Consider the following 23,035-nt stretch of genomic DNA (forward strand, 5'->3'; position numbering starts at 1 on the left):
TTAAACTTTTCAAGTTTTAGTGACTGTTTGGGTACTAGAGTCTGAAGAAAAGCATAAATCAACCTCAAAATCAAGTCAAAAAGAATCTGCTTTATAAAATGTTCATTTTCTTAATTTTAAAAGCCATTTTGGAGAGTAACTAATTTTTCTTATCTGCATCACAAATGGTGCCAAATAGATACAAAATACTTTGACTTTAGTCAATGATGATTGAAAAATCTGGTCAATGATGATTGAAAGATAACTACAACCTCCACTCATTCATGTTCTACATTAAATCTCATCTCCCTCGCTTTAAGCTCATCCAAAGTTGAGCAATAGTCATGGCTATGGGATCCAATACAGAGATGAGTAATAGAAACAAGCAGTAGAACTTTGATACTTCCTCTGTTCTTTTCTAATAGGCCAGTTTCTATAAATAAAGGTTTCAAAAAAATAGGTCAGTTTCTTAATTGGGAAAGTTAAATGTTATTTTAATTTTTGGGACAACTTTTTTCTTAACTTCTTTTGGTGACAAGTGTCATGTGGACCACTTCACTTTACTTCTTTTGCTAACAAGTGTCATGGGGACCATTTCACTTCACTTTTTTTATTGACAAGTGTCATGAGGACCACTTTCAATGATTAGTTCTCTTAATTTCCTTAAATTTCGCTAAAAATAAACGGAAAATGGGTCATTTGTCCAAATATTTTTAAATCACGGTTCAAATGGACGAGTAAAAAATAGTTTGGGTGAAATGGCCAAAAAAATAGTAAGGATGAAACTGGTTTCATCGTAGCTTAAATTTAAAAAATAGCAAGGATGAAACTGGATACATCTTGTGTAAATTAAAAATAAGAAAAAATATTTGAAAATCGGCACGATGAAACTAGTTACATCCTGCCTATTTTTATATTTTTGTCCATTTAAACAGTATCAAAATCTAACTGTCCATTTCATCCAGGAATTGTTGATTTTGGTCTTTTTAACCAATTTTGTGAAAAATAAAAGTGGCCTATTAAGAAGAACGGAGGGAGTATAAAAGTTGGTCACAAAAACATTTATTTATAGAGTTTCAATGGTATGTCTCACCAGCCGCCGAATAAAACCTTGGCTTGGTAAAATACAAAAAATCAATTAGACTTTAGCGCCGACCTCAATTACTTGAACCTAAACAACTAAATTCACATATATGAAACATTATCATCTCTTTGTACCCGGTTAAGGACCAACAGGAGGTCAATAGTGGATAGCAAGAATGACCATTGAGATGTCTTCCTAGTTTTTTTTATTTTTGATTGAGAAAAGAGAATTTTATTAAAAAGATGGGAAAGAATTACAAGTAAAAATTACAAACATAAAGGAAAACTGAAGTACGAAAAGAGATAACAATGGGATACATTCCAACCAGAGATGGGATGGACGTGAGAGGAACAATAGTATTACAACTATGTGTTAACGAAAATGCTATCCCAAGAAAAGATGCAGTGGTCTAACCTGAAGTTAAAGTTTCTTTTGAAGGCTAAACTCCATGCAAGAAGAGACGCTTTGACATCGACACTTACTTGAAAATAAGACTGGGATTTTTCCTGAAAAATTCTTGCGTTACACTCATTCCAAATTTCCCAGAGCACGACCGCAAGAACCGAGTCCCAAATCAGTTTAACGGGTCATGTGATGGTTCTTGACCAGGTTTGCGCCAATTGCATAATTGATAATGGTGGGATCCAAGGCAAATGGCTAGGGAGAATAAGGGACCACAGCTTGCGAGAAAATTGACAGCTAAAGAGCAAGTGTTCAGTGGAATCACATTGAGAGAGACAAAGAGGGCATCAACTGGCTAGTTTGAAGTTCCTTCGCTGAAGAGAGTCTTGAGTGATAATTTTATTAAGGGATGCAGTCCAAAAGAATAGGTTGATTTTTGGGGGATATGAGGATTCCATATTGTCTTGTATGTGAAATTAGGAATGAGTGGGGATTGAACAGGTTCCATTAGGTAGTTGTAGGTGGATTTGACGGAAAATATACCTGTAGGTGTAGGCTTCCAAGTTCCATTGTCGGGCTGATCCGAGAGCAGTGGTGGAAAGTCACCAATGACTGCCAACATAGATGCGAGATGATTTACTTCAGCTTCTTTGAGGAGTCTCTTAAAGTGAAAAGATCAGCTAGATCCATCTAGTGATACATGATCTTTGAAGGAACCATGTTTCAGGCCAGCAATTTTGTATAAGGCAGGAAACATGTCTTTCAAGCATTCAACCGTACCCCAGCTATCAAGCCAAAATGAGATTGTGAAGCCATCGCCAATAAATATCTGGGATAGAGATGCTACCAAATGTGCATGAGAGGTGATATGTTTCCACAAGGAACAACCGTAAGGAGAAGAAGGAATCTGGGGAGTCCATACGGATTGAGGTCCGCCATACTTGTCTCGAATAATACGATGTCATAGAGTGTGCGACTCTTCACCAAATCTCCAAACCCATTTTGCCAGCATAGCTTTGTTCATCATCCCTAAACTTTTGATTCCTAGCCCGCCTAGTTTAAGAGGCTTGCACAATTCCTCCCAGTTAACCAATTGTATCCGCTTAGTTCCGCCACTGTCCCATATAAAGTTTCGCATGATCTTCTCCAATGACTTTATTACTGAAACAGGAGCAAGGAATAATGAGAAGTAAAATACAACGAGACTGGAGAGTACCGATTTAACTATGGTGATTCTCCCAGCCCTTATGAGAAAACCTTTCTTCCACGAGGCCAACATGGAGTCAAATTTTTCGACAACAGGGGCTCAAAGTGACTTTGCTTTTCCTTTATACCCAAGAGGCATCCCTAGGTATGTGAAAGGAAGTGCTTCAGTTGTGCATCCAATATTAGAAGCCCACTGATGCAAGTCTGGAACTTGATCTACTTGAATTAACTTGGTTTTCGAAGGGTTTACTCGAAGTCGAGAGACTGCTTGAATGCACTTAAGTATGCTCATTAGATTGCATAATTCCTCCCATGAGGGGTTGATGAAGAATACCGAGTCGTCATCATAGTGTAAATGCGAAATATGGGGAGATCCTGGTTTCACCGAAAATCCACTGAATAGGCCATTGTCCACAGCCTTGTCAATTATCCTCGAGAGACCTTCCATGGCAAGAACAAAAAGAAGAGGGGAGAGTGGGTCTCCTTGTCGTAGCCCGCGAGAAGCCGTGAAATTTCCAAAAGGACAACCATTTAGGAGGATTGAGAAAGTTGGAGAGCCATGGCAATATCTCAGCCAACTTAACCATTTTTCTTTGAAGCCTATTTTCCGTAGTACATCCTCAAGAAAAGACCAGCTCACTCTATCGAACGCTTTTTCTAAATCCACCTTGCAAATTAGTCTGGGAGCTTTATCCTTGATTCGAGAATCTACCAGTTCGTTCGCAATTAAAATTCCTTCGATGATTTGTCTTTCAGCTATGAAGCCAGATTGACTTGAATCAACTAATTGAGTCATTAATGGTTGCAGACGAGATGATAATATCTTCGCGATGACTTTGTATGCACTGGAAAGGAGGCTAATAGGCCTAAAATCTTTGACTGTCTCCACATGATTCTTCTTTGGGATCAATTCGATGAATGTGTAGTTGTGCCTCGTATCCATGTAGCTAGTACTAATGTGGAATCTCCTATCACGGAAAATGAGATCTTAATTGCCTTAAAAAGCTTGTCAAATGATAATGTGTTCCTAGTATTAACAATGACTTGGCAAAGCTTTTCAAGATTCTGAAAACTATAAAAGAAGCACATTGCAGCCTAAAACATTCACAACAAAAATCAACAAGATCTAAAATAATCCTTTCATATATATCTGTTAATCAGTCATATATACTTGAGACAATATGCGCGGCCACGTAACAAACGAGATGGATGTTGTTGGAGCATCCGCCGATGAAATTTGGGCCGTGTACGGTTCGAAAGATCTTCCTAAGCTCATCGTCACTCTCCAACCTGATGTCTTCGAGAAAATCGATTACATCAAAAGTGATGGAGGTCAGGGTACTATCTTGCATATCGTTATGGCTCAAGGTATTGCAGCTACTATTGCTTCCTTGGTTTATATAAAAAGAAATTTTGATGCATATATTTTTTTGGTGCTAACAAGCTTCACATTCAGGTCATTGTTACCTTTCTCGAAACAAAACTACTCATAAAAATCCAAGGTGACCAAACTTGTGATACAAAAACCCCACTCAAATGTTGGGATTCATTAAAACTCCATCTTAAACTAAATTGATACAAAAACTCCAAATTTTACAAAATTGATACAAAATCCCAAAATTCAAAATTGGTTTCATCAAATTTTATGATGAAACCAAAAATTGGTTTCGTCAAATTCTATGAGGTTTCATCAAAATCTTTGGAGTTTTTGTGTTACTTTTGTTTTTTGAGGTTTTTGTGTTACTTTTATTTTGACGGGTTTTTTGTGGATATATAATGACACATTTGGGGTTATAACTCGCGGACTGTTCTCGAGTATTTTCGGGTATTATCCAAACCCCCATCTGCTTTTCTGTTAATCTTAACCAAGAATGTATTTTTAAGTTTTTTTAGTGAGAAATTGATTTTCCTGCATTTTATTCTTAGGACGGACCTATTTTAAAATCAAGTTTATTAAAACCATTATTATTTAAATCTATAATCCCAAAACCTGCTAATTTAATCAAGTTCTAGAAAGTGTTTGCATACCAGAATAAAAATCAATTCAAACAATTATTAGAAAAAAAGATAAAATTATTTTTTATTTATTTTTAAAAGTCCTTATGAAATAGTTTTCCCAAAATAACTGCCATCTCTTTTCTATGTCACAAGTGATGTAAGAAATACTCCAGTCTCAGTGAAGCAATTCTTAATCAAGAAAAAAAACTATCAAATGATCAGATTATCCCTCGAAGACCATCCCTTGTTTAATTTAATCAGGTCTATCATACTTGTTTAAGGTAGGTCTTTTGATTTTCCTTCTCCTTAGCTTGAATTATTTCAATAAATACTATATATTTAAGTCAAGTTTTTTGATGTCAGTGGCTTATTGGGTGGGCTTGAGTTTTTTATAGGCCTGGCATAAAAAATCTCGTTTTTTGGGTACCACTCTTTTTTTTGGAGGGGACCATCATTTTATTTTGGGCAAGTTACTTGAAGTAGTATGAGAACATCCCTTATCCATATATTTATTTAAATACCAAAACTACCATCTTGATTATTTTTGTGTAATGATTAGTATAATTAACCATTGATTAAGGTTAAATTAATAAATGATTTTTTTTTAAAAATAAGTAGAATTGTTGAGTGATTAAAGTAGTAGCAGAAGAAGATGGAGATTTTTTTTTTCTTTTGAGATCGGTGAATATGGAGAAAAAACATCCTTTTGGTATTGAGGTATGCTTTTAACTTAGTTAATGTTGCTATAAATGGCCCAAAATATCTTCAAAATGAAAATCGTAAGAAAAAATTTCAACTAGGTCAACATAGTTCGGTTATATTATATGAAGAACATGTAACCGAACTTTCTGCAGACGTAGTTCGGTTAATAAATCCAAAATACACAGGAAGCCGAACTCGCTTTTAATGGAGGTTTTGATGAGTTCGATTAACAGGTTCCGTGTTAGGTAACTGAACAATTATTCCAGAGTATACAGAGTAATGTTCGGTTTCCAACATTAATTTTCTACTGAACCGAACTCAATATTAGAGTGAAGTTCGGTTAGAAAACTTTTTATTTGCAAACTAACCAAAATCAACATATTAATTTGGGCTTTTTGATAAAGTACCTCTACTTTTCACATTACACTAAAAAAGTGTCCCCGTTTTTTTATAAATTTGTTAAAGTGCCCTTCCCTTGACCGTTTTATTCAAAAAATGGTAAACAGCAGTTAACAGACGTTAATGCTTAGGTGGCAGCGTCCAAAAGTATAAAAAGCCCTTCCTACGACTAGGTAGAGCTGAATCGCCGAGTCGAATCAAGGCCATGCAGTATAACTTCCTAGATGAGCTCCACTTGCATTCTACCTGTCTAATCATTCCAACACAGACCCATACTGAATAATCAACAGCAACAGTAACACCTCCACTTCTTTCTTATAATCTTGAATCAGTACTAACCCTAAAATTCCCTTCTTCTTCCACGAGCTCAAACATCATCAATTCAATACTGGAAGATGAAATCGACCTAGATTCTTCTTCTAAGAACCTTAAATTGTCATAAATTGCTCCAATTTCATTCACCATCATCACAATCATCACAACCCCATGAAGTTCTGCTCAAATCAAATCAGACCCCAACTCTGTAGTTCTGCTCAATTCAAATCCTCAAATTGAATTATACAAACCCTAATTAAACAATTGTTTCAATTCAGGTTTAAAACAAACATTCACACACAAATTAATACAAACCCATATTTTAAATTGAATTAATTTAATCAAATCAGAAAAGAAAAAAGGAACTTAAATACATAGAATCAAGATGCTCTTCAATCAACTCAAAATCAGAATGAATGAATAGAATAAAATCAAAACAATTAATATCTCATGAAGAACACAAGAACCTAATTTAAAAAATTCCCAAATTAAATCATTAGAAATCATCCATTCATGATTTTGTCTTCTTCTTCCTGTTGTTGTGGACTATCTCTTCATACGCTGCTTCAACTCATCAAGGCCTACAAACATGTTGCATCGACAGTTTCAGAGAACCTCATCTTCCAACAAACCCTAGAATCATAATACCTGTATCAGAACAGTACCCCCAACAACGACGACAACAACACCTTCATTCACTAATTTTATCCAATCGATTTCAATGCCAATTAAACTAAAACCATCATATCCTTAATCATACTAAAATCAAAAACAACAAAAGGCAACAAATTTTTTTTTTCACTGCTTCTGAAAGAGGAAGAGACTGAAGGAATGAATAGAGAGGCGTGTTGTATTAGGGTAGTTAAATATGATAGGATAGTGAGGTAATTTCACTCGTTTTTTTGACTTGGTAAACGCCAATTGACTCAAATGTGGGCCCAAGCCGTGAAAGTTAACTGTAAGGAAATTTTAACAAGTTTTAAAAAAACGGGGGCATTAATTATATGGGTATCAAAAAACGGGAGTACTTTATCAAAATTTCCTATTAATTTTCATAGAAGGGTTCGGTTAGCAATTTTTCTTTTTTATTGCGAACCAACAGAACTCAACATATTGATTTTCAGAGAAGGGTTCGGTTCGGTTAGCATTTTTTTTTTTTTGCGAACCAGCCGAACACAACATTTGTTGTTCGAATACAAGTGTTCGGTTAAAGGAAAAAAATCCAATTAACCTAACCAACCGAACACAATATATTGGTTTTAAATGAGGAGTTCGGTTAAAACTAGGGGTGTACAAAATGCCCGGAAGCCGGCGACCTGCCACGTACCGCCCGGGTCCGAAGGAGCCCATGGGCGCCCGACAATCTGTCATGGCCTTGACCGGCCTGCCCGATAATTGGAGTCCGGCCTGTTAGCCTGCCTGATAGCCTTTTTAGTTACCGGCTTTTCTGACTGCTGATAGCCTGAAATAAAGTTTTCTAATAGTGTGATGGATTTTTCAAGAACTTAAATTTCAAATTTGGATAACGTATTAGGGTTAGAAATTTTTTTTAATTACATCTCACTGTAATGAATATGAATTGCTTGAACTATCATTTGAACGAGATACAGATATATCATCATTCATCAAGCCAAAAAAACAAACCTATGTACTTATAAACTTTTGAATTATTTCTTGGACCCGAGGCCTTCCCGGCCAGACCTGGCCTGGCCTGTATTGTTTCACGGGTATGGACGGGCCATGGACATTAAATTTTTGCTACTTTCTGGCCCGGCCTGGCATGTTAAACTTAATGGGTAGTAAGGACTATAAGCCCGTCCGGCCCGGTTTGGGCTGGCCCGCCCGGCCCGATGTACACCCCTAGTTAAAACAATTTTTTGCATGCGAACCAACCGAACTCGGAGTTCGTTATGAGAAAATTAAATTCGTGATAACCAAAGTGTTCTCCGTGTTCTTGGTTTCAGAATGTTCGGTTACGAAACTAGTTTTTTTTAACCAATCCTAACCGAACATGCCACTATAACTTCCATTTAAACCATATTTTGATGATTTCTACTCAATTTTCTCAATCAAAAAACGAATTAAAAAGATTGATGGGTTTTTCAATCGAACGAGGAACGTCAAGGAAAGAGAGAAGAAGAAGAGAATAATTTTTTTTTCAAAACTATTTTTTTTTATTCCCCTCCTGTTTTTGTTTTTGATTTCGGTTAATAGATTCATTTAGATTACATGTATATAATTAGATTTATATAGTTATTAGGTTAGTTTTAATTTAAATTAAAATAAAGGATAAATATGTATTTACCTAATTTTAGGACACCCCTTATAAATATAGGGAGGTTGACCTAATAAGATCATGGTCCTCCAAAAAAAACCATGGTCCCTAGAAAATGGGTTTTCATCTTGTTGGGACTGGCTTAAACCCTAGACATAGTATAGTTTCGACCCTGCTTGATATACATGGTTTCTATGTAACATTTATCTGAGATTATTAATAGAAAATGGAGATTATCTATTAAAAAAAGATATAGAAAAAAAATAAAATAAATAATCATGCGAAACTATATCAAATTTTTCATTTTTGACTGTGGTCAATGATGATTGAAAAATCTGGTCCGATGAATATCAAAATTTGTCCCCCTTATAGCAGCTACCACAGTACAAATAATTGAGTAGTCTATGAAAACACGTGGTTGTGCGTAGTCCTCATCAAGTTAGGTCCATTGTTGAAATCAGAATTCATCATTATATACTTCTCTTTCTAATGTGTTAGACTAGTAGTATAAGCACTCATAAGAAACCAAAATCAACTTGGAAAAATTTCCTCCATAGTTTCTTCCTTGTCACATTCATCATGACTTATTTTAGTTTTAATTACAGTCAAAGAAGACTACTACAACCTCCAATCAATATCCATCTTCTATATTAGATCTCATCTCCCTCACTCTAAGCTCATCATCAAAAGTGAGCAGTAGTCATGGCAGTGGGGTTCAATACAGAGATGAGTAGTGAGTACAGAAACAAGCAATATAATGGGAGAGTCACAAAATATGTGATACTGTCATGTATCATGGCTTCCATGGGTGGAGTTCTCTTTGGTTATGATATTGGAATTTCAGGTATGTTTGTATATAGACATGAATTTATCAATTTTTTCTTGCTTGATGATTCTTATTTCTTAATAGAGTTCTCATGTTTTATCTTGAAAAATGGCGAAATTTCGTGCTGTTGATTGAAATTGACACAAATTATTTTAGGTGGAGTGACATCAATGGAGCCATTTCTAAGGAAATTCTTCCCAAAGGTGTTTAGAAGAATGAAAGAAGATAAAGATATCAGCAATTACTGCAAATTTGATAGTCAACTCTTGACTTCATTTACATCATCTTTATACATAGCCGGTCTTGTGGCTTCTTTCTTTGCTTCATCAATTACACGAACCTATGGCCGAAAGCCTTCAATACTTATTGGTGGGGCTGCTTTCCTGATCGGCACAGCCTTTGGTGGCGCTGCTGCAAACATTTTTATGCTCATACTCGGCCGAGTCTTGCTTGGTGTGGGCGTTGGATTTGCGATTCAGGTAAATAAAATCCTCATAGTTATCCGACCATCTTTTGTACCTTGGAAATGCTTGCCAAATCTTACCTTATTCTATATTGGTACAGGCAGTCCCGCTATATCTATCAGAAATGGCGCCGGCTAGATACAGAGGAGCAATTAGCAATGGTTTTCAGTTAAGCATTAGTCTCGGAGTTTTATCTGCTAATCTCATCAACTTTGGGACAGAAACAATTAAAGGTGGTTTAGGATGGAGAATTTCACTTGCCATGGCGGCAGTTCCAGCATCAATTTTAACCCTTGGATCATTTTTCCTGCCTGAAACCCCAAACAGTTTGATTCATCGTGGGAGTGACCAAAAAGCAAAATTGGTACTGCAGAAAGTAAGAGGAACTATTGATGTCCAAGCAGAGCTAGACGATTTGATAAATGCTAGTTCTACGACAAAGGAACCAAATCATCTTCCATTTCAACAAATCCTGCAGAAAAAATTCCGGCCTCAGCTCGTAATGGCAATTGCCTTACCATTCTTCCAGCAGGTAATTGAAATTCGGCACAACAACTTTTGACACACAGAATAAATCATAGAAAACTGTGGTTATATCAGTTCTTTCAATGTTGTCATGCAGGTAACTGGAATCAATGTGATTGCGTTTTACGCTCCACTGCTGTTTCGAACAATTGGCTTAGGAGAAAGCGCGTCACTCATGTCAGCTGTATTGACAGGTCTCGTTGGGACATGTTCGACCTTCGTATCAATGTTTATAGTCGATAGATTGGGACGACGAGTACTCTTCATATTTGGAGGCATTCAAATGTTCATATCACAACTTATAGTTGGAGGCATAATGGCATATAAACTTGGCGATCATACTGAATTACTGACTAAAGGATATGCATACTTAGTACTAGTTTTCATCTGCGTTTATGTTTGTGGCTTCGCGTTCTCTTGGGGTCCATTAGGTTGGTTGGTTCCAAGTGAAATTTTTCCGTTAGAAATTCGGTCCATCGGGCAAAGTATAACTGTGGCAGTGAATTTCATACTCACTTTTATAATTGCTCAAACATTTTTATCAATGCTTTGTCATCTCAAAGCTGGGATCTTCTTCTTTTTTGGTGGTTGGGTATTTGTAATGACAGTTTTTGTATACTTGTTCTTGCCGGAAACTAAGAATGTACCTATCGAAAAGATGGACGAGATTTGGAGGGAGCATTGGTTTTGGAAGAGAATTGTTGGAGAAGAACTTGGAGAGTAAATATGTATAGCAGAATGTATTGGAGATGAGAGAAGTGATATGTAATCATGAAAACTCATTTATTTATATAGTAATTGAAATTCCTCATGGAAGTCTCTGTTCCAAGCAAGCAAACACGAGCTTTACTTGTCCTCTTAGTATAGTTGTAAAGTCATTGAATGACGTAATCATGATTTGATTTCCAATAAAATATTTAAAAGAGCATAATAATGATATAATAATGATTTGATTTCGAACAAAATATAACTAAAAAAGCGTAATTATGAAAATCCTCAACCTTAAACCGGAGATTTTTTTCTTTCTTTTCCTTCTTAAACAACCCTTTTTAATAGACCGTGCAAAAAAATTGTGTGAAAACCGTCACTCACAGAGAAGTGGATCCCTGGAACCGAGGCCATTTTAGGACCTCACCTTTGAAAGATTATGACAACGACAATTTTCTTTTAGTTTAATTTGGCGGTCATGTTTATAATTTATGTTTCTTAAATCCCACTAAACCTCTTTTTTTCCAAGGACCCACCGTTGTACTACAGTAACGTGGTGGCTCGTGGGCCCGTCTTTGGGTCCGGCCCTTCCCGGAAGGGCTTTGTCCATAAAAAATTTAGGATGGGGAACTCAACTTAGAAAATGTTCTTTCGGGATTCCAAAAATAGTCAGTTTCCAAGTAGGAGTGTGGTCATGTATTATTCACCGACCATCTCTTTCCATAATTAGTTTCTCTGTATTGCTTATAAAGAGATTCAAGGATTTTCAAGAGAACATATTACACTACAGGAAAACAGAAAAGATATTGTACTACAGGAAAAAGAGAAGAATATCATCAAGTATTATAAATCATACAGAAGAAGATGACAACTACTTCAGATCTTTCTTATGAAGATCGACTCAAAGATCTTTCTAATGAAGATCTACTCAAAGTAGCAGACAGACTCCTACAGATAAAAAACATCTCTGAATTTAGTTGTAACCAAAAAAGAAACAGACTGTTGATTCAGTTTAGTAGGTTGTTAGGTAATACGTACAAGAGATGTTTTTTTGAGAAGAAGAAGCTTCCTTTGGTTCTTGACTTGGATCACACCTTACTCCACTCCGTGAGAATTTGTACTGTATTAAAGGATGATCAAGATTATCTCAACAAGAAAGCAATTGTTGTTTCGTCCGACAATGATATCAAAGGTCTCGGTAGCAGTGGAGATAATTTGTATAATTACAGGGGAATGTACACAAAATTGAGGCCTCACACGAGAGATTTTCTTAAACAACTCAGTGATAGGTTTGAAGTATTCGTGTACACGTTAGGCACAAGGGCTTATGCACGAAATATGTGTAGATTGCTTGATCCAGAAGGTGTATTCTTTAAGTCAATAAAATCAAGGGATGACTCCACTTTTGAAGACAGAAAAAATCTGGATATATTGGCTGGACCTGACGAGAAGAACACAATCATAATCGATGATAACAAGTATGTCTGGGAAGAGCACAACAATAACCTGATAGAGATTGATGAGTATAAATTCTTTACTAATGATAAAGGTCACATATTAAAAAAGGGTGAAGAAGAAGTTGGTTTTGATGATAAAGATGAAGCCCTAAAATCAATCTCCGAAGTTCTTCAAGGTGTTCACAAGAATTTTTTTGAGTTGTTCCCCGTTCCACAGACTGATGTTGAGCTTCAAGAATATACCAAGTCTGTAGATGTAAGGCCAATATTAAAGGCGTATCGTAAATAGAAGTCTGGTAGAAAAGTGGAAGAGTCAAGGAAAATTCAACCGGATAAAATTGCAGGTTCAGATATCAGTGAAGTTCCACAGGATAACAGAGTGGAAGACTGACGCAGTATCTTGATACCTTTCCTAATTTTGGCCTTTTTTTTAGATTTCCTTTTCTTTTATGATTTCCTTTTTTAGATGCTCGACTTTTAGGAAAGTTAGGTTATTATAAATACGGGATTGTAAGATAGTTTTTGTCATTCAGTTTTTAAGAGATAATAAACTAGAGTTTTTCTCTAAAGCCTTGCATTGATTTGATTCTGTCATCAACTCGAGAGTCTTGCATCGAATCTGATTCAATTCTTCGATTCAAGAAGTCAGGTCTCTGGAAATTTTAACCTAAATTTCAAGATTGAGCTGAGTTACCGTTGATACGCTGCGCCAGGTTGGTATCAGAGACAACTACGTTCCTTGTTTGATAACACGATGCCAAGACCTCGTCGTGCACCATTGCGTACTGAAACAGAAATCACCCGAGATGCAATTGCTGAGCTACAAGCCCAGATGGCCACGATAACTACCACTCTCCAAGCCCTTGCTGTTCAGCAACAACAACCACCAGTTCGATAAAATATTGAACATGAAAATAATAATGACAGTAACGATGGTGACAACGAAGAAAACCCGTTTCAGAAATAGATAACCCCTTTGCAAATCTATGCAAGTCCCCTGACACAAGACAACGTCCAAATTGCAGCAACAGATAATCATTGGGAAACATGATTCAAAACCGAGATACCAGAGTTTCATGGAAATTCTTCGGCTGAAGAACTGCTCGATTGGATAGTCACGGTGGAAGAAATTCTGGAGTTCAAACGAGCTCCAATGGATCGATGTGTTCCTGTTTTAACGATGCGTTTTCGTGGAAGAGCAGCTGCATGGTGGACACAATTGAAGACAACTCGTGCACGTCTCGGAAAACCGAAGGTCATGTCATGGGATAAACTTACATCGAAACTTAAGAAAACATTCTTGCCTTACAATTATGACCAGCTTATGTTTCAGCGTCTCCATACCATCCGCCAAGGCACCCGATCTGCGGCTGATTACTCCACTGAATTTTTTTTACTTCTCAATCGAGTTGATATACAAGACTCTGAGCGTCAACTGGTAGCACGGTTTACAGCAGGATTACGACAACAGATTCAACACACAATCAATCTCTTCCATCCATTGACACTATCAGAAGCACATCAACAAGCTTTAACTATTGAGGGACAAACTAAATCATCCTTTTCATCCTGGTCTACTGTTCGTTCTTCTCGACCAAATCACACTCCGACTGCGACAGATGACGCTATTTCTGTCAAAGCAGACACACCCATTGTTCCAGCTCTTGACAATCGGCAAACTCGACCAAACTCACTTCGTTGCTTTTCTTGTGGAGATATAGGTCACCGACAGTCTAACTGCCCCACTAGAAACAGAAGAGGCCTCCTCCTTGACACTTATGGTAATGACGTTGAAGTAATTTACGATGAGGAAGCTGCGGAGCCACAAGATGAAGTGGAGGTTCTTACAACTGATAGTGAACCAGCATTAATGTTACGACGTGTGTGTTTAGCTCCGCGTGGAACAAATATCAACCCTCAACGACATAATCTTTTTCATTCAAAGTGTACTATTGGAGGAAAGGTGTGCAAATTCATAATTGACTCTGGAAGTAGCGAAAACGTCATTGCTGAGGAAGTTGTAAACAAGCTTCAATTATCAACAGAACTACATCCTAACCCTTACAAGTTGGCATGGCTGGATCGAAAAACCGATGTACTCATAACTTGACGAGCATTGATTTCTTTTTCGGTGGGTGATTCATATAAGGATCAGATTCATTGTGATGTTGCTCCGATGGATATTTCCATCTACTCTTAGGACGCCCTTGGTTATTTGATCTTCGAGTACAACATGATGGCTATCGTAATACCTACAATTTTCGTTACAATAATCGCAATTTCACTCTACAGCCTTCTTTTCCCGAGAAACAGCATACACCATCAGCCCCAGTCCTTCTCTTGCAGCAAAAGGCTTTTGAACAAACACTTCGAGAAGAGGGATGTGTTCTAATATTGATCAATTCGGTTGTCAGAGAGCCTTTACCATCACCTCCAGAACACTTTCAAAGACTATTGGAGGAGTTTCAGGATATTTTTCCCAATGAGTTACCACCCGGCCTTCCTCCCCTCAGAGACATTCAACACCATATTGATCTAATTCCAGATGCTGTTCTTCCTAATCGAGCTCATTATCGTATGAGTACGAGTGAGCATGAAGAACTTAGACGTCAAGTTGAGGATCTTGTGTTGAAGGGATATTTACGTGAAAGTCTGAGTCCGTGTGCAGTCCCAGCTTTGCTTATACCAAAGAAGGATGGATCTTGGAGGATGTGTATCGATAGCCGTGCTATAAATAAAATTACAGTACGCTATAGATTTCCCATTCCCCGTCTCGACGATCTATTAGATCAAATTGGAGCTGCAACGATTTTCTCTAAACTGGATCTTCGAAGTGGTTATCATCAGATACGAATCCGTCCAGGAGATGAATGGAAGACGACTTTTAAAACTGGAGAAGGACTTTTTGAATGGCTTGTCATGCCCTTTGGCTTGTCCAATGCACCAAGCACCTTCATGCGCGTTATGAATCAATCTCTTCGGCCCTTCATAGGTAAGTTTGTAGTCGTTTATTTTGATGATATTCTCATATTTAGTAAGTCCTTAACAGAACATCTTGCACACTTGAGAGAAGTACTTCTTGTTCTCCGTCGAGATCAACTATTTGCCACACTAAAGAAGTGTGAGTTCGGCTCTCCTGAGGTTCACTTCCTTGGATACATCGTCTCAGCAGAAGGGCTAGCCGTCGACCCAGGCAAAGTAGAAGAAATCAAATCTTGGACTACTCCTACTACTTTATATGAAACTCGAAGTTTTCATGGTCTAGCATCTTTTTATCGAAGATTTGTGCCACAATTTAGCAGTTTGATGGAACCTATCACTGATTGTATTCGTCATGATAGTGTCTTCACTTGGACTACCGAAGCAACTACAACTTTTGAGATCATTAAAACAAAATTGTTATCAGCACCTATACTAGCTCTTTACTCAAGTTTTTGAGCTACATATTGATGCTTCTAAGTTGGGCATTGGTGCTGTCTTGAGCTAACGCAACAGGCCTATCGCCTTCTTCAGTGAAAAGCTGGCTGGAGCTCGTCTACGTTATAGTACTTACGATGTGGAATTTTATGCAGTGGTTCAAGCAATCAAACACTGGAGACATTATCTTTTCCATAAAGAATTTGTTCTCTATACAGATCATGATGCTTTAAAACACCTGAATAGTCAAGATAAAGTCTCAGCTCGTCATGCATCATGGATATCTTACTTGCAACAATTTACGTTTGTTATCAAACATAAGTCAGGTGTTTCCAATCGAGTTGTTGATGCCCTGAGTCGTCGCCATTCTTTGCTGAGTGTTCTTCATATCTCAGTTCCGAGATTTTCCACCTTTGCTGATTTGTATGAGTCTGATGATTTCTTTGGTCGAGTTCTTCTTGACGTTCAGAATGGTCTTTCTCGAGATTTCACTATGCGTGATGGCTTTCTTTTTCGAGACAGTCGTCTTTGCATTCCAGACTGCAGCCTCCGTCTTAAACTTGTTGCTGAAACACATAATGAAGGTCACATTACCGGACGTTGCATTTACTTTTTCAGTCTTATTTTTGGCGTACATTGAGACGTGATGTTGAGCGTTTTATAGAACGTTGTACAGTGTGTCACACATCAAAAGGTCATGCCACGAATGCCGGTCTCTACCTTCCTCTCCTTATTCCAACACAACCATGGACAAACATCAGTATGGACTTTGTGATGGGTCTTCCTCGTACACAAAAGGGTTTCGATTCAATATTTGTCATTGTTGATCGTTTCTCCAAGATGGTACACTTCATTCCATGTAAAAAGACAACAGATGCAGTTCAAGTCGCAACACTTTTCTTTCGAGACTCCATGGATTGCCAACTTCCATCGTTTCTGATCGGGATTCTCGGTTCTTAGGTCATTTTTGGAGGTATTTATGGAAATTACTAGGAACCAGCCTTGACATGAGCTCCGCTTATCATCCTCAAACGGACGGTCAAACAGAAGATACCAATAGATCTTTGGGGAATTTGCTTCGCTGCCTTGTGGGTGATTCTATTAAAACTTGGGATTCAAAACTTCCTCAAGCAGAGTTTGCTCATAATCATTCACTAAATAGAAGTTCGGGGTTCAGTCCATTTCAGATCGTTTATGGTCTTCTCCCTCATGGTCCTTTGGATTTATCTACTCTTCCAGACCGTACACGTTTTCATGGTGTAGCTGATGATTTTGTAGACAACATTCATAAGGTTCATACGCAGGTTATTGCCAATCTCGAATCATCCTCCTCAAAGTACAAAGTTGCGTCTGATTCTCGTCGCCGTCGTGTTCTCTTCGAAGTAGGTGATCAAGTTTGGGTATTTCTTACTAAAGATCGAATGTCGGCTCATGCTTATAATAAACTCAAGGCAAAGAAAATAGGTCCTCTCACGGTCGTGGAACGAATTAATGACAATGATTATCGCCTACAACTTCCAGCAAACATCAACACTTCGGATGTCTTCAATGTTCGTTATATATCACGTTTTGTTCCACCAGACCCAGTTAAAGATTCGTGGTCGAATCCTTCTAACCCGGCGGGACCTGATGCAGCATCTTGATACCTTTCCTAATTTTGGCCTTTTTTTAGATTTCCTTTTCTTTTATGATTTCCTTTTTTAGATGCTCGATTTTTAGGAAAGTTAGGTTATTATAAATAAGGGATTGTAAAATAGTTTTTGTCATTCAGTTTTTAAGAGATAATAAACTAGAGTGTTTCTCTAAAGCCTTGCATTGATTTGATTCTGTCATCAATTTGAGAGCCTTGCATCGAATCTGATTCAATTCTTCGATTCAAGAAGTCAGTCTCTGGAAATTTTAACCTAAATTTCTAGATTGAGCTGAGTTACCGTTGATACGCTGCGCCAAAGACTTAAGAAAAGAAGAAATCAGAGTCAAGTATGCTGATGAAATCTGAATTTGAAACTGACAGAGAGGGTAAGATATCTCGAGATGCAGACACGGCAATTGGGAAAGTAAAATATCTCGAAACAAATATTAGTAGGATTCTAATTACTAGTGTTCAAAATATGGGTAGACTTTTGGAGGACACTGCTTTGTTAGAAATCTCCAACGGAGGTAGGGAAGTTGACATGAAGAGCGTTTTCAGTTGCATACCCGCATAGTTGACGAACATCAGAAATCTAAGAAGGAAAGGGAGCTTGAAAATTAGGTTGGAAGGGTGAGTGAAGCAATGACCAATTGGGAGGGCTATGAGCTTCAGCAAAGAATGATAAGGCAGATTCCTGCATGCTTCGGCTTGTTCTTTCGTGGCAGCTTGTTTTTTTAGTTTGCTCGGATATGTTTAGCGCTGTTGCTTTAGTTTTCTCTTTTGTTGAAGTTGTTGTTGGCTTTTGCCGTAGATATTTGGGGCACTATAATCGAATAATATCTGACTTATTTGCTTCCATAAAAACACGTGGTTGTACATAGGCCTCATCAAGTTAGGTCCATAGTTGAAATCAGAATTCATCAAATACTGCTTCTGAGTTCTCTCCCTAATGTTTGTTAGACTATAATAAAAGCACTCGAAAGAAACCAGAGTTCTGGTAATAGGGGGGAGAAAATAGATTTAAGGAAGGAAAGATTATGGGAGGGAATTGAGATTTTAGAGGAGGGATTGACTATTTTATATGTCAAAAAGTTTATAATATCCATTTTCCAAGAGAAATTCAAGTTTATAATATCCATTTTCCAAGAGAAATTTTTTGATGGGCATAAAGAACCAGTAGAAAATTACCATTTGCCATTAAGTTTTCTAACTAATTAGTCTTTTCTCGTGTGTCTCGTTACACGAAGAATGTTCAGGAAAATATGGGTATAAAATAAATCTTATAAAATAAATTTTATTTTATTTTTTACTAAAGAAATCCGAAGAATACCTCTTGTATAACATACCACGGGGAAGAAGTTTAAAGAGGTCAATTTTTTTGTTGGATCTAAATAAAATCTAAGACTAAAATTTATGTTTATGTCTGATGTGGATTTTGTTTATTGACTTATTATTTTTACTAATTTTGGATATGTTTTTTTCTTTTGATTAGATTTTTGGATCCCGTTCTTTGAAGTACGGATACTGATACGGGGATACTGATATGGGGATTCGTCAATTTTCCAAAAATGGAGATACGGGATACGCTGGAATACATGTATTAATAAAAAAAATTAATATTAATGGTGAAAATAATCACATAAAATAAGAAAATTTTTAAATACTATCTAAACTCTCGCTCACCCATCACTCATCAATATTGTCTTCATCAAAGAGCACTGCTTCTAGTTCTGGCTCGTCAAGTGAAAGATTTGAAATTTCAAGTTCTCCCACCCGTCAAGTGAAAGATTTGCAATTTAACATACTTTGTATATAAATATCTTATACTATAAGAAGTGTCCCCTCTAAAGTATCCGAGAAGTATCCCCTACTCTTTTCGTAATTAATAAAAACAGACACTTTAAATGGGTTGTCCGACACGTATCCCCAAGTATCCGACACTGATACAGTGTCCGACACGGATACGTCACCCGTTTTGAAGTGTCCGTGCTACATAGATCCCGTTTAATTAGAGAAAAATATAATGTAACATTAAAAGATCAAATTTAAGTAATCATGCTTTAGAGAAAAAATCATTACCAAACCTAGTCTTAGGTTCATAAGCCGAGATGATAGCAAGGATAAATTTGGAATTTCTGAAAAAATAAAAAGTTTATCCAAATTTTGACCCTGACCAGACATTTACCAGGATAAGTCAAAAAGAGTTTCCTCCTAGAATCCGTTCTTTCCTACTAACAAGAATCAGAAACCAAGATCAATTTGGATGATTTTCCTTCATAGTTTCTTCCTTGTCACATTCATGATTTATGTTAGTTTCAATTACGGTCAAACAAGACTGCTACAACCTCCATGACCAGGAGAGAAAAAAATACAGAGAGAATACATGTGCAATATTTTTTGTTTCGGGCCATTTCTTCATTTTCTTGTGATCTACAAGTATGAGGTAGATAATCTTGAATTGATTCGAGTTTGGAGGATATTGATTACCTTCTTCAAATAGTCATGGTTCACGATGAATCTAGCTTGAGATTAACTGATTCCATCATTTGACTGCTTCTAATGGCAGTGAATGTCAGAAACTCATCCATAGCTCTACGAGTGATGCTGATATTGAAGATATAATAAGAAAAAATGGTGGAAAGTTAGCGATGGTGATAGTTCTGATTAGGTTCCCGACAAGATAGATATTGTTCTTTATGGAAAAGCAGCTGTAGATACCGATCCAAATGGAGCAGTTAATTCTTCAGCAACTTCGAATGGAACAGTTGATTCTGCTGCATCAATTGGGAGTATGTCTAACCCTAAATCTAATAATTGGAGAATGTTGTTTCCATCTTCAAAGCATGTATCCCCTCAAGTTCCAATGAAATTTACTCTGACAGCGGAGCTAAATAGTCAGAGGGTGGTGGATTATGCATATGTTGATTTCTCTGCAAGAATCAAAAGTTGTGAGGACTATGCAGTTTGTTTATGTATAGTTAAAAGACTATCTTTTCTAGCAGTCAAGGAAGTTTTAACCAAGAAATAGAAGCTTAAGACTGAAGTGAGTACCAGACGACATAGTACTTGTGGTTTCATATTTGAATTCAAGGAAGATGAGGACCAGAGAAAAGTGCAAGAATTGGGTTCTTTTTACATCTAAAAGTGTCTTTTCCCTGTGAGACCATGGTCTAGTTTGATTGAATCTTCAATTACCAACATTAGAAATATTGTTCCAGTATACATGTGGGGAAATGAAGGACTCACTCTAATCTCTATTTTCTAGGAAAACCTTTATTTGTTGATCACTATACTTTAAATAGAACTAGATTATCCTATGATCAAGTTTGTATTTAAGTTGATGTAGAGTTCAACTACCCTGAGAGTATACCTTCAATAATTGATGGTATGATTGATTTGGAAATTCCGGTTGAATACCAATGCAAACCTCCCAAATGTTATTTGTGTAAGGTGTTTGGTCATTCTTTTAAAAATTGCACTCAGAAGCTAAAATCAATATGGACATCAAAGAAGCATGGTAAGGCTCTTAAGAAAACTCATGAAGAAACTCGGTCAAAAGTAAGGGAGAGTACAACCTATGAGAATCAGAGAGAAAAGTTCAAGGACTCACTTGGCATCCTTGTGAATGAAACATACATTGTTCCTCAAATCGATAGGAACATGTAGAATTTTAGTATGGTAGAAGTCGCAGTTTCGCAAGCTAGTGTTGGTTGCACAATCTGTAGAGACTCGATGCACTGGTTCGGCTGATACTACCACTGAAGTAAGCATAATGAACAATAAAGGTACCAATGAGGAACTGATGGATACAATTCTTGATCCATAGACCACCAAGCCTTTTTAGATGAGAGATGAAGGAGTGAAGGGGAAAACTCTGTTAGTTATTGAAGACTAATTATTATTTCTTAAAGTTAGCCGTGGTTATTTAGGGAAGGGGTTTCCTAAACCGGTTAGGATTATTGGTGGCCAAGTTTATAACCTATATAAATAGGTAATTAGGCCTTGTAGAATTGTATTGTGTTGAAAAACGATTAAGAGACCGGTGAGAGATTTCTTGTATAGCTTTTAGGGCTAAAGCTAGGATTTCGTTGTGAGAACATATTGGTGAGGAACAAGAGACAAGGTTATCGTTTCAGGTAATTGTTGCGGTGTAACCAAGGGTTTGCTGGGATTCACACGACGTTGTAATCGTTTTTCTTCATAGTGGATTTGAGTCGGTGCGACTCAAAGTGGACGCAGACAATATATACAAGTTGTATGTATTGGTCGAACCACTATAAATCTTGTGTCTTGTGAGTTGATTTATCTTTCTCGTATTATTATAGTTGCTTGTTCTTGGTTTACTTATTATTCATCATAATATCTCAAAATCCGTTATTCCGCAGTTGTCAGTGATTCCATAAAAAATCCTGAAAACTGGTATGAGAACTCGGGTTAGAGCTTTAGGGTTCATAATACGATTGGAGTGGGAGTTATGGGTGATAATAACGAAAGTATGGTAGCTAGGGTTAAAGTTTTTGATGGGAAGAACTTTGCGTTTTGGAAGTCTCAAATGGAAGACTACCTATATGAGAAATATCTTGCTGATCCATTGGGTGGAGTTGCGAAAAAGGGAGCACGCAAAGACGATGAATGGACAACTCTTGATCGCAAATGTGAAGACGTGATCCGTAGATGTCTAACGGAGGAAGTCTACAATAACGTACAAGAGGAAACTAGTACGAAGGATCTTATGGATAAACTTGAAAAGTTGTATCAAAAGTCATCAGCCTCGGGGAATATTATGTTGTGTGAACAATTATTTAATCTGAAGATGCAAGAAGGCGAAGCGATTTCAGCACATCTTGGGAAGTTTAAATCAATTATTTCTCAGCTTTCAAAAGCGATTTAAGGTTGTTGTTGTCATTACCAAAGAGTTAGGAAACCGCAAGAACAACTATTAGTAATTCTATAGGGAGCGAGAATTTGAAGCTTGATGATGTGCAACAAAGGTTAATTGTTGAAGAAGAAAGAATAATAGAACAAGGTTATGGTTCCAGTACTTCAAGCTCGGCCTTAAGTTTACAGGAAGAATATAGAGGCAGGAGTTCAAATCGGAACAACAACAAAAAATCTAGATGAAAGTCTAGAGGAAAGTCTAGGGGGACATCTCAATCCCAGACTAGAGGTGTTAGTTGAGTGTTGGGCGTGTAATAAAGTAGGACACTTCAAGCACGATTGTACGGAAAACAAAGGTGCTAATAATGGTGGAAACAAAGGAAATCAAAAAGAGGTCAATGTAGTTGCAGCTGCGGAATCGGTGAAGGTCCATGTTGATAACAAGAAGGGGATTACAGAAGGTTTTCTACTACTCTCTGAGGACAAGCAAGATGAGTCTTGGATTATAGACTCGGGAGCTTCTTTCCATGCAACGGGTGATAAGAGTATTATGATCTCTTATAAAGAATGATATTATGGCCAAGTATTCTTAGGTGACGGTGAAGCATGCGACATCATTGGTTTGGGTGATGTGATCTTGAAAATCAACGGTTCGACATTGAAATTTATGGATGTACGACACGTTCAAAATTTGAAGAAGAACTTGGTGTCTGTGGGCCAAGTTTGTGATGATGACTGTAAAGTTTTGCTTACAAAACAAAATTGGA

The 23,035-nt window shown here is 37.1% G+C and overlaps 2 protein-coding genes across 2 annotated transcripts; both read left to right on the forward strand.

The window, feature by feature from the left end:
• Positions 1 to 8,878: 8,878 nt before the first annotated feature.
• LOC113329408 (hexose carrier protein HEX6-like) lies at positions 8,879 to 11,008 on the forward strand. The gene is made up of 4 exons (XM_026576285.1): positions 8,879 to 9,204; positions 9,343 to 9,665; positions 9,751 to 10,182; positions 10,273 to 11,008. Exons 1-4 carry the CDS (start codon positions 9,063 to 9,065, stop codon positions 10,897 to 10,899), a joined length of 1,524 nt encoding a protein of 507 aa, XP_026432070.1. The 5' UTR covers positions 8,879 to 9,062; the 3' UTR covers positions 10,900 to 11,008.
• Positions 11,009 to 11,747: 739 nt separating this feature from the next.
• On the forward strand, positions 11,748 to 12,629 carry LOC113329661 (RNA polymerase II C-terminal domain phosphatase-like 4). Its single transcript, XM_026576514.1, has one exon. The coding sequence runs from the start codon at positions 11,748 to 11,750 to the stop codon at positions 12,627 to 12,629; it is 882 nt and encodes a 293-aa protein (XP_026432299.1).
• Positions 12,630 to 23,035: the final 10,406 nt, after the last annotated feature.

This window comes from Papaver somniferum, unplaced genomic scaffold, assembly GCF_003573695.1.
Source record: "Papaver somniferum cultivar HN1 unplaced genomic scaffold, ASM357369v1 unplaced-scaffold_117, whole genome shotgun sequence".
Lineage (NCBI taxonomy): Eukaryota > Viridiplantae > Streptophyta > Magnoliopsida > Ranunculales > Papaveraceae > Papaver > Papaver somniferum.